Genomic DNA, 12,791 nt, shown 5'->3' with positions numbered 1-12,791 from the left:
AACAGAAGGGACATGATGACCTTACGGATACCTTTGGACATGAAATAACATGGCAAAATCGACACATACATTGCTGACATAATTACTAACACTCCATTACGCTAAAACAGACTGAAGTAGCTTACTTGTTACCATTTTTTACTGATCTGAGGCAAAACCAATTTTCCGCAATCATGCAGCTTAAATTTCCGAAGGTGAAATTTGTCGTCATACCAGTGGAATCATTTTCATCACTAGCAACCTAAATTATCTTAACAGACGCCCTCTTAGTCAGCTATCGTGTGCATTACTATCCCTCAATTGAAAATTCTCGTTGAGCCGCCAATCACAAGAAGCGTATTCGAATTGCTTTTTGCATCGATGAAGAAGGTCTAAAATACAGCTACGTGGAGGGGAAAAAATAAAATAAAAGAGAATGCGTGAAAGCCGTTTAAACGTCTTAAAAATCTTTCTGTTTTGATGACCGAGCTGTGAATATCCACACACTCACGACGCGCGATCGCTTGAACCTAAACACTCACAATTTTACATCCGAAGCAGGGTTTTCAGGGGCTGGTATATTTCGTTGTTAATTACAATCTTTAGCGTTACTGAAGAGGAGGTAAAAATCGTCGGAAACTTTGTATTTTATTTTCAGATCCATATATAGGTACGGAATAGACGAAGGGCATCGATTCCGAGCGCGTTGACTGTTATAATTCACGTTACCATCAATCTCAGCCTTTGCAGAATTACATTGGTGTTTATAAATGTTTCTGTTTTCAAGATCTTATTTTATCCAACGTCATTTTTATCCCCAAACATGCCGATACAGTAGATGTATGAAGATTTTTTTTTCCTCAGCTAACTGTACGTAACGATAATCATGTTACAAGATATACACTTGTACAGATTGGGTCATCGTTAGATTTGACATACCGTTACCATAAAAAGATGCATGGCTATCATACTTCAATTAGCTACATTTACTGGTATGGTATCTCTGAAGGAAAGAAAGACTGTAAGCAGCACATTTCCTGTACCTTTATTTTACCACTATACGCGATGCGATGAGTTTGATTATCAGCGCATGCGCATTTTTCTGTTTAGCGGCTGGCCGCAGAAAGTGGCGGAAAGCAGAATGTACGAGCCACTGTTTTTGCCCTCCCCCCTCCCCCCACCATGTCATAACTGGATGCCAGTCAGTGTCACATTGCGACATATTGTCTCACTTGATTTGAAAAAGGAAGTTGAGTGGTAATATACTGAAGTGATTATGAATATCATGATCTGTTTGTATACTGAACTTGACTTCTTTATGATATGAACAATGTCACACCATATTCACATGTGCCCCTCATTCCTGCTTCCTACTCAGTCACTCCACAAAACCAAGGCCTAATCATGCAAATCTTTTGGCACGTCAGTTTAAAGGACAAGTTCACCTTCATAAACATAAGGATTGAGAGAATGCAACAATATTAGTAGAAGACATCAGTGAAAGTTTGAGGAAAATTGGACAATCGATGCAAAAGTTATGAATTTTTAAAATTTTTGTGTTGGAACCGCTGGATGAGGAGACTACTACAGCCTGTGAGTCATATGCGTACAACAGTATAAAGAAAATGTAAAGAAAATTCAACATATTTTCACTTTTTTCGCGTAATAAAAGAGCACTTGACTTGCCTCTTTCTAAAGGCAGGGGGAATAATATTACACATAACATTTGTCGGTAACGAGTAGGGGGAATGTGTACTTTTTTCAAAAGATGAAATTTTGTGAAATTCTCTTTATATTTTCCTTATATTGTTGTACGCATGTGACATCTAAGTTATTCACACACTGCAGTAGTCTTCTCATCCAGCGGTTACTGCACAAAAACTTCAAATATTCGTAACTTTTGAACGGATTGTCCGATTTTCCTCAAACTTTCAATGATGTGTTCTACTAATATTGCTACATTCTCTCAATCCTTATGTTTATGAAGGTGAACTTGTCCTTTAAAGAGTAAAGCAAAACGTCAAGCAAACGTCAAGCAAAATCAAAAGTCATGTAAAGCAGTTATTCCTTCCATATAGTAAATACTCAACAATTACTGAATCTTAAACTTGCGGTGAGAACGCTACCTTGGTGCATTGATGAAAACGAAAATTGCAACACACGTTGGTAAACACTTGCCCATAAGCAGTGCGGATCTACGGGAAGGGGGGGGGGGGGGGAACGGGTGGTAAACCCTCCCATTTGGGCTGCCAAGTGAAGATGTGGTGTGCATAGAAAACGTCCTCATGTGTGCAGGCCACATCACAGAATGTTTGTTGCGCTCTTGTTCTCAGGCTCAAAGACTGCTTTTTTTTTTCTTGTCAGCCGATTTGTGAAGAGAAATATGTGAAGATTTTTTTTTCTCCTTTTGCTTGTCATGACCCATCGTCATTGCTCCCCCCCCCCCCTTAGCAAAAAGCTACATGTAGATCCACCCCTGATATGTAAGTGCCTTGTTTAGTATAGAAGATGCCTTAGCAACTTGACGAGTTTAACAAGTCCCATTCTTGTCTTCTTAGCTTCAACAAGGCCACTATAGGCGAGTTTCAACAAGTCTTCTTGTCTTCTCGTCCCTAACAAGGTACCTACGCGAGTTTGAACTAGGTAGTCGTTTTTATAACCTTCTCGTCGCGAACAAGGTACCTACGCGAGCTTTAACTAGGTGGCCGTTTTTATAACTTTCTCGTCCCGAACAAGGTACCTACGCGAGCTTTAACTAGGTAGCTGTTTTTATAACTTTCTCGTCCCGAACAAGGTACCTACGCGAGTTTTAATTAGGTAGTCGATTTTATAACCTTCTCGTCCCGAACAAGGTACCTACGCGAGCTTTAACTAGGTAGGCGTTTTTATAACTCTCTCGTCCCGAACAAGGTACCTACGCGAGTTTTAATAAGGTAGTCGTTTCTATAACTTTCTCGTCCCGAACAAGGAACTTACGCGAGTTTTAACTAGTAGTCGTTTTCTAACCTTCTCGTCCCGAACAAAGCGCTGGTAGTGGGAGAGTTTCAATGAGCGGCCATCTCGCGTGCACGTTTGCGCTTCCGTTCATAATCACCTAAAGCTCCTTGTTCCTTTCCAGATTTTTTGTCTTCTCTGACTTGCTGTGGTTTGGAGAGGAAGGCGAGGGAGGGATTCGAGATACCAGTCAGGTCATCTGCTCAACAGATGGAGCGTAAATCTGTTTTGTTTAGCGATGATGCCCTTTGGATCATCTCATTTCTGCTCGAGACAAATTGGGATTTCGAGTTGTTAATTTGCCGCACATGATGTGTGTTGACGTGCATGCATGGAAGATCGAGTCGAGATACTCGTATGGAGTTCTCGGTGTTAGCAGGACAGGATGCATGGTATATAAATGGGAGGGATTGACGTCCACGACGCCTGGTCGACGGAAATGGACAGGAAATCGGTAGTATACAGCAGGGGAAGTGCAATGGGGTGAAAGGATGCAAAGGGATGTCAGCACATCATCGCAACATTCGCATATACCGAGGCGACACAAACCGCTGGACGTATGGTGTTAAAGGGATGGTACAGTATTGGTGGAGTGGAAAATTGGGCTTTTAACTTTTTGTGAGATACCAAGAAAACACATATGAAATAATACAGAGCATACCATTTTACGAGGAATTCAAAGTTTACTTGATGAAAATTGGGTTTGGAATGACTGAAACATCCAAAAACAAAGTAAAACAAAGCGATCGTAATAAAGTGTGGGTCCCATGCTTATTAGAATCGCTCTGTTTTGAATATCTCAGCCATTTCAAAACCAATTTTCATCAAATAAATGTTGAATTCCTTATGAAATTACATGCTCTTTCATATTTCATAAGAGGTTTCTGATTAGCTCACCAAAATATGTTAGAAACCTGAAATTAGGTCTCAACCAAAACTATACAATCCCTTTAAGAAAGGCGGTTAACAGGACACAGCACTAGCATCCGAGCTTTTCATAATAAATTTTGACAGAACGTTGTTTCAATGATTTGCAGTGTACGCGTGGTAATGGAAGATTATAATGCTTTTTAACGTCGAGTATATAGGGTGTTGAGTTATGATAGTTGTTTACTTATTCATTGATTACGTTTTAATCTTCCATGGCCTTTTCTTTTTCAGAGCGGTTTTGGTTAGTGTTGGGATGGTAGGGGGGAGGCTTTGTCTGTGGTACACTAAAGAATTGTTTAGATTGGAAAGTAGTACCAGTACGTTCACTGACGTACGCGGACCAGACTTGTCCTATAAGAAGTATCAAAAGTATAATCTCCTTTGACGTTGTCGATTTCATTACACCTTATGATTACAATCTGTTTTCATATGATGGCTGTGTTGCTCTTTTGATGGCGATAGAGTTCTTTAAATACTCAGTACTTACGCAAAGAAAGAAAGAAAGAAAGAAAAAAGGTCATCATACGACGGAATCTGCCTATGGCCTTCAAGCCAACCACTACTCACGTACCGCAGACTGGCTCTAGTGTAGAGGACCGACTGCACGCAGTTAGAAGCGATACTAGTCGATTTCCTTGACTTGGGATCAATTCGTAACAAGCGGATTAACCGGGCAGAAATCGAAACTGTTTTCAAAGGATATGATTGGTTTATGTAGTTTGAAAATGGCACCCCAATTCCTGTCCGATACTCGACTCTGATAATGTTTCTCTTTGTCCGCGTGATCGGTGCAGAATTGAAATGATCCGTTTGAAAAGTCAGGGAGACCATAAACTCGGCTTAGATCTCAAGACAGTAACATTTTGTCAGCAGAAGAAGAGAGAAAAAAAAAGATAAAAAGATGTATCAACGCGCACGCGTCTGTACTGAATCCCGCATATCCGTTTGTAAAGTTAGCAAATAAATGTCTACTGTAATTAGCCACAACACAGATAGATGGAGATAGCAACGTGCGATACATTAATCGCACTGAAAACACATTCGCCTATTGTCAAATCCGAAACCAGAGAAGTTAGAGCGATGCCAAAATGCTCTGAAGGCGGGTGACAACGCTAATATTCGTGGACAAACACTGCGACATAAATCTGCCGTATTTGGTGGTCCATTTTCACTGTATCATTTTTTTTAACTGATAAATTGTTTGTTATTGATACCGCAATGGTAGGAAATAGTGACTTATCGATAATGACATCAACTCGCTTGATTCATGATCTTTTCTCGTACAGAAATCGTGGGGGGGGGGGGTAGTGCTCGAGGGGGAGAGACTGAATACGCAATCACCTACTTGCGGACATTATGTACGAATAATTTAGACTATTTTATCTGAAATATCAAGCATGTACCATTTTTCCACATTTGCGATCGAGGAGCAACAACTCAATTGCCAAAGAGAGGGAAATTCCACCCGAACTTTGAAACATTCCAGTATTTTTGACGCCAGTTGCCAATACTTATGAACTTTCGTGAAAAATCTATAGTAGACTTTTGAACCCTGTATGAGCATGCAGGATCATAACTTTGCTCTTTGGCGCTGTCTACCAATTATACTTGATCAAACCAGTCAAATGTAAAAATCCTGTGAAATATTTCTCTGTAGTCATCGGCATTGAATGAAAAAGAAATGCTTCTCCATTATATAAATGCATAACCACATAATTCTTTTTTTTTAAAGATTTCATAAGTTTTCGACAAGGTCTATACCCAATGAAAAATATATTTAAGCATTGTTCACAAAATAATTGTGTGCTGGATATCTGAACCGAAGACACCACTACCCCATCCAAACCTCAATCTCAAATCTTTTCCAAATAGCACATGCACATACTTCGGTTTTATGAGAACCTTGTTTTCGAAGTGATTAAACTGATTTTTAACATAATTATCGCTTTGAGAAATGACCCCTGTCAAGTCCTGATGAGATGTGTGTAAATCGTAGTCCACGTAAAGTAATATTGTTGAAGTAGGTTATGTTGCTATAGACGTAAGAACACTGCTCTAAGTAGGCCTACTTTATAGCTGGTTCAGCTGATACCTGCACTTACTATATGCACTCATTTCAAGTATATGTCTGCAAATCACGAATGTTTTTAAGCTTCATTGCCCTGATGAGCTCCCATGCTTTAACATTCAAATAAGTTTCGACTTGGCAAATCGTACAAAAGCGGTGATGACAACAGGCCCCACGGGCATGCATAGTTCATAAGGTTTTATCCACAATTACCATGTTTTGAAAACTCAATTGATGTACTTCTCCTCCGGCACATTTGCAATAATGAGAAGGCAAAAAGCAAGGAACACTGAAGACCGTGCTATATGAGGCGGACTTCAAGCTGACTGTAACCGGAAATCAGATTGTGGTAGTCACGGTGTGTTTATGTTCTGTCCTCGTGAAAAAATAAATAGATGAATAAATCATCACGTCTTCTTTCTATAGATACCGCTCACACACCTTGTAAGACCAGTGAGCGCCAGAACATAAACAGGTTGTTTTATCCTCTTCACGCACAGGGGGAAGTGGTCAAGAATATGTACGTGACTCGGATGTGTTTTGTAAACAGCGGCGATCTTACTTATTATTAGCCTAGGGTAGTCAAGTTTAGCGCGACACTTGTGTACGTCAGTTGGAGTGGCACGCGTGGAGCTCGTATCCGTGTCCTTGTTTATATATATATATATATATATATATATATATATATATATATATATATATATATATATACCCATTATTATTAACGGACGTACACAGGCTTTGACATTTCGTGATTCAAGATGCATGAATAAACCATCAAATTTGCTTTGAGATTCAAATCATCGCAATGAGTGTGGACTAACATCTCCTGATAATGTTACGTAAAAGTCGCATCATATCTTTTTTTTTTCTGCGGCAGCTGTATAGTGACTCTGCAGTTTCTTCTTCGTCTTCCTCCTCCTCCTCCTCCTCTTTTTCTCCGATTTTTTCTTCCATTATGATTTAAACAGTTTGCATTCTCCAAAGTTCTTAGACTCACTGCTCATATATCACGTGCAACTTCTTCGACATTAAGGGACACCTGAATATCTTATACTTGGAGCTAGAAAAAAAAAAGACGTGTAAAATTCCGTTTAAAAGGGCGATTATGTGAAAGCACGCGGGAGCATCAAGGACCTGTAATAAGTTTCGCATGCGGCCGACGGGCTTCACGCAGTAATCTCATCGCACAAAGGAAGGCTCATTTTGTGCAGGATGAGACAGAAAACATGATATTACCTCCAGAATTCTCGCAGCGATGTGCGGCCATCCCAGTGTGCGTTTTTGCTGTCTTGTTGTCGGCTTCTTTTTTGTTTTGGAAGAGGCAACAAAAAGAAGACAGGAACCGTGATAGAAAATAAAAAAGAACAAAAAAGGGAACAAAAGGGAAGGGTGGCAGGAAATTAAACGATGATGAAGGGGGGGGGGGGGAGGGGGCTTTATAATAAAATACAATCACTACGCTATATTATAGAGCAGGGAGGTGGGAAAAGATAATAATTGATACACGGGAAGATTTGCAGATATGGACAATGCATTTTCTCACTTCTTGTTTCTTAGTAATCTAAGACATTTTGTAGAAGCAGCACTATAAGACTGGAAATTATTTGACAAGCGTATACTGGAGAAGAAGAAAATTGAATCAAAGATGTTTTAAGTAAATGTCGAAAAAAAAGATACTCGTCCTGTCAGAGTAGGTGTATAGTATACGTTACTGACTGTCTGCGTCCGAGACATGGGAGAACGTAGATGGTCACGAGTTGTTACGCGATTCACAAAGAGAATTTCAGTGACATTTATATACAGTATACACTCCATCTTTCAGTTGAATTTAAGACACGTGAGTGAAATCGGACAAACATTAAGGGAGACGTCTGATTAGAAAATGGAAAGAAAGTGAGAAAGTTACGTATTTTCACGAAACAGCGATCTACGCAGCACACGTTCAAATCGGACAAGGTGTTGATTTTATCGCTACACAACTTTTCCATCTGGTTTGTTCATGAAGATTAATCATGACATAATTTTCGTGATTTTTTCTTCAATACTCGGCACATGACTCCCTATACCCTTCTCTGAATAAATCGACGGTTGTCGCGTCAACAAAAAGATTTGAGGTATAAAGGATGAAATTTCTTCTAATTGCATTTATTCATTAATAAAAATGAAATTTGGTGAGGATTGAAGTGCAAGCAAAGCTTGTGTGGACACAATCATTACCAGGTCTATGATTTGATACGTATACTTGTCGTTGATGGTAATGAACTGCTCTATAGGGAAACACCTGCAACTATAAAACCTAAATATAGCTTTCTTAATTCCGTCGAACTTTAATGAAACGTGTTCTGCCATATTTCGTATAGCTTCACTCTATTCACTACATAATGCTACATAATGAACTTGAAGTCTGAGCTGTTTCCCCACGTCAAGTGTCTAAAGAAGATCACTCATTTTCCCTACATGGGCGTTTGTATTTATCATATCAGATAATAACACAGGGTTTGTATATTGAGTTCTAGTAACTCACTAAATGCGAATTGGTGTATAGAGACTACCTCTCCCTCTCTCTCTCTCCCCTTGCGGAAACCGTTAGCGTCTCAGTATTTTTTCTTGCACGATTACCATGACGACGAGAAATTCTCGTTCAGCCCCAAATCTTCTGACATTCGGTAAAGGGATCGCTACGTAAAACTATAGGGGGAAAAGAGGCTTGACAAGCAAACCTATATTTTACCATCTCACAGCATGCATTGAAATGGCAGGGTCATGCCACTTTGGCATGTCAATCTGTGTTGGGTGCCAAAAACACACAGAAACTTGAGTTTTAAAAAATAGAAGAATAGAATGTTTCACACAATATGATATCCATGTATGTACATTATACACTTATACTTCATATACTAAGTTCTGATAAGCTTTAGGCCTACTATTTCTGACGCTTTCAGATTAAGCTTCATGACATTTACGACTACGAATTTCGTTTCCTCGTATACATAATTGGGGATACGTGAAAATGAATTAAGTTTGATGGACGGCCAGTTACTATCGAAGTCAGTCCGTTCAGATCCAGTAAAGGAGCATCAACGATTTACAATCAGTGACGGTTATAGTGGTCTATTACTTCCGCATCCACTTTGTTTTGCTGTGAACATAAAAATCGTTCCATATTAATAGCCGAGGTTTAAATAACACTCCACACGCTCCAATTATATTTGGGATATTATTATTCACTAAAATCACCGTTATCATTGCCATTGGTTCCATATTGAAATCATTATTATCATTATCATCGTTGTCATGCATATTATATAGACAATAAATTGTCATTACTGCGTCACTCAAATACAGAGAGAGAGAGAGAGAGAGAGAGAGAGAGAGAGAGAGAAACTGGAATTATTATTATTTTCCATCTTAGTTGACGATGTACCTAAATAGTTTCATAAAACCATTTTTTTTTTTTTTTGGGAGGGGGCGGGAGTGGGTGAGCATGGATATTAGTTGACCGTTTCACCTCGCCCTCCCAATTTGTGGAGTATGCCCCTTTCATGGAACAAACGCTATAAATTTTTAGAAATAAAGTAGAATTTGAACAATATCTGTCTTGTATTTTGATAATATACTTCAAACAAAGAAAATGTGGCATTACAGAGAAGTAAAAGTATATGGGGACATAAGATAATATTGAGTACCTTTGCTCCTCTTCCCCCCCCCCCCCCCAACAATATTCTGTGTACGACTTGACTGAACTGTGTTGAGAAGCTAAAGTTTAGATACACATGTATTTTGTATGCAGGAATTTGCGGGGAAAATCGGGTCAGCTTGGACAAACTGGTTTCTCCAATTCTCTCGGTAAGTGGAGCTGTTTGCTGAAACCAACCAATTCGGACCGATCGAATGATGATACTGAGAGTAAATAAACGACCAACACTTGAAAGTCCACTCCCATGAGAAGTGATTGAGAAGCCAAGTTAGATTTAGCACAGCGCATTTCCAACATGATACAAATACTGAGAATAGTGCCCTACAATCCACCACAGCAATATTATGTCGACAGAAGTGGGTGTGCTGACTGAGAACCTTGCAACATTTGGACTTTAGGGTATTCCCCGAGACATATTTACAGCGTCCAGATTACTGCACATCTCGTCGACAGCCGCATGGTGCTTGGAATTATTTGACACGCACTCAAGATAATGTAATCATCTACCGCCCTGCGTGCTTTTTATAAGTCAATGTCACTCATCACTGACATACATATCCTAAACTCTGAGAAAGGTGCGGTAATGCCTTCCTGTCAATGTCAAACTTTAAAACTTTTATTTTCATATTGCACATGGATGGCATGACCAGACTGCATGATTTTCATTTTCATTGAAGCCGAGGCCTCCTAGCCTATATGGGGAAATGCCGTTCAATTTAATATTTTCATTTCCATGCTTACAGATCCGTAGCTTTCATAAGGAAACTCATACATTACTTCATACGCTCACTTTATCAATTATCATACGATGGGCTGCCACATGAGCTATATATGGAGTCTTCAAACTCGCCCAGAACCGTCAGAAGTGGAGGATGTTCGTTGCTGCCCTACATGCCAATAGAGGCATAATGGGCAGTAAGTAAGTAATAGTCATTACTGAAAAGAATGATGCATGAATTTTCGTTCTAGACACCCCTTCCCTAACCACCCCCACTCACCATTAGCTTTTTATGGGCGTTTTCTCATAATGATGATGATGATGATGATTATGATAATATAAATAATATATGATATAATGTACAGCCTACTAGCAACAGTAATGATTACAATATCAATAATAAAATGATGATAATGATAACGATAACAATAATAATAATAATGATAATAACAATAATAGATAAACCTAATTATTGACGGTTCACCTTGAGTTTATAACCATATGAATCCAGTGAATAAACATTAATTTGATTCAGTGAAATTCCAACTTATTTGGATTCTTTCGATTCTCTCAAACTTCATTGAAGCACTTTATTCAATTTTGATCCTTTCCCATCTTTTACATATCATGAACAGGGAATGTTTTTGTTAACATATCACAACCATGAAATGTTAATTCTTATGTTTATTCTGTTAAAGAGAATGATGCTGACATACATTGCATGACAATATCAAGCAGAACGATAATAACATCACTGTTGTTAATATTATCATTATTATTCATCAGTGCATGTTATTTATAAAAACAATGAAAACGACAAAAGTAATTGAAGTGTTAAACATGTAAGTGGTGATGAAAGAATAAATTTTCACCTGGAAAAAAAAAATCATATTCTCGCCAGTAATTTTTGATTAATTGGTTGACCTTTTACCGCAATGTTCTAACATTTCAGGAGGTTATCGAAAAGATGACTTGATTTTGCTCAGTGATATTATGATTAGAAATACTGATTAGCATCGTCATGTCATGGTCAAATTATATTTGTCATTATACCAAACCAAGATTAATATTGCTCACAATGAGGAAATGCATAAAAGTTGGCTGACCTGCATCAAAGTGAGGTCATGAATTCTCAACTTACGTTCGAATCGGCTTTTTCGGATGACGAAGGCCGTGGCTCGTCGACGTCCGGCTCACGGTCATCATCCCGCATCTCGCTGTCGAGTGGTGCCGAAGTGTAGCTCGTGATCCCTCCTTGTCCTAGGACCAGGTTCAGCGAGGCGGCTGACACGGCCTTCTTGGGCGGTAGGACCAGGCCTTGGCTTGGAAGACTCGACTGCGAGTCCATGCGACTCGTCCCTGTCGCCCTCCCAACGACGCGCTCTCGCACGGCGGTCTCAGGCCTGCTCGCCGATGCTGGGATAGCGGTCGACGCGGCAATGCTTGGCTGGTCGACCTGATCGCCACGCGCTTGCGACCCTTCAGCTTCCATTTCGCGTATCGTCAGTGAGCGCTGGCGTCTCTTCGTTGCGCCACTGCCCATGCGTGGGGCAAAGTGGGGATCGTTCCGCAAATTCACGGGCAAATCTATTCTATTGGCGTAGTTCATCTTTTTCACGACAATACTTCTTCCAATCTTCTCCAGGGCTCTGAATGTGGTAGTTTTCGATATTTTCACCCCCTTGGTGAGAAGGGCAGCTTGGAGGGCTGCAAGAGAGTAAATATTTCGATCACTATCGAGTATTTCTTCGATTAGTTCAAGAACATCTGGTGTTAGTTTGGTGCGGCGGTTGAGCGGAACGGCCTGGTTGTAATCTCTTCCCTTGCTCCTCTTTACGTTGAGCCGAGTTACAGACAGGGAATCCGCTACCGTACTGGAATCGCCTGCGGGGAATCCTAAAACGCCCTCCCCATCGTTCCGGCTGTTCTGCTCACAGCGTTCCGTTGGCGTTCCAGCCGCTTCTTCGTCCGACTGCCCGCACTGCATGAGAGCCTGCACTGTATTCAAGTCAACAACGAAACCCTCGTCTTTCAGCCGACTCCAGATTATTTTCGGTCTGTCTCCCAATTCCGACCAATGGTACAAAATTCGGTCGCGTATCTCGTCAGAAAATTCTGCGTCTGCCATCATGGGTGTATGATATTGCTTATGGAACAGAAATTTTCACAAAACTGCCACCCGAAACGCTATTTCTCTAAGTGGAATGGTGGAATTCCACTCAAGTGAAATGCAGGCTGAGGGCTGTTCCGTATCGCGCGTGTCGATCGCAAGTGAACATAATGAACGGTTCACTATCATGCCCACACACTGACTCCGCTCCGTACTAAACACGTACGTCTGCCCTACCGCCTCGCGATATCATTACACACACGTCCGGTTTGTTATTCCAGTGGCTTTACGA

The 12,791-nt window shown here is 40.2% G+C and overlaps 1 protein-coding gene across 2 annotated transcripts in view; it reads right to left on the bottom strand.

Annotated features, from left to right (window-relative positions):
• LOC139727451 (uncharacterized) overlaps positions 1-11,745 on the bottom strand; it is a 32,759-nt gene extending 21,014 nt beyond the window's left edge. Inside the window, exons 1-2 of one of the 2 annotated variants that reach the window (XM_071638405.1) lie at positions 11,531-11,745; positions 7,211-7,276 (exon numbers count right to left, since the gene is read on the bottom strand). In XM_071638405.1, coding sequence (XP_071494506.1) covers positions 7,211-7,276; positions 11,531-11,737 — 273 coding nt within the window. In that variant the 5' untranslated portion in view covers positions 11,738-11,745. The remainder of the gene's footprint in view (positions 1-7,210; positions 7,277-11,530) is intronic. The other variant, XM_071638407.1, reaches the window with a different exon arrangement.
• Positions 11,746-12,791: the final 1,046 nt, after the last annotated feature.

The sequence above is a fragment of the Diadema antillarum genome, unplaced genomic scaffold, assembly GCF_040938485.1.
Source record: "Diadema antillarum isolate AM-2024a unplaced genomic scaffold, OU_Dant_1.0 seq00000131_RagTag, whole genome shotgun sequence".
Classification (NCBI taxonomy): Eukaryota; Metazoa; Echinodermata; class Echinoidea; order Diadematoida; family Diadematidae; genus Diadema; species Diadema antillarum.
This window is presented reverse-complemented; position numbering and strand designations above follow the sequence as displayed.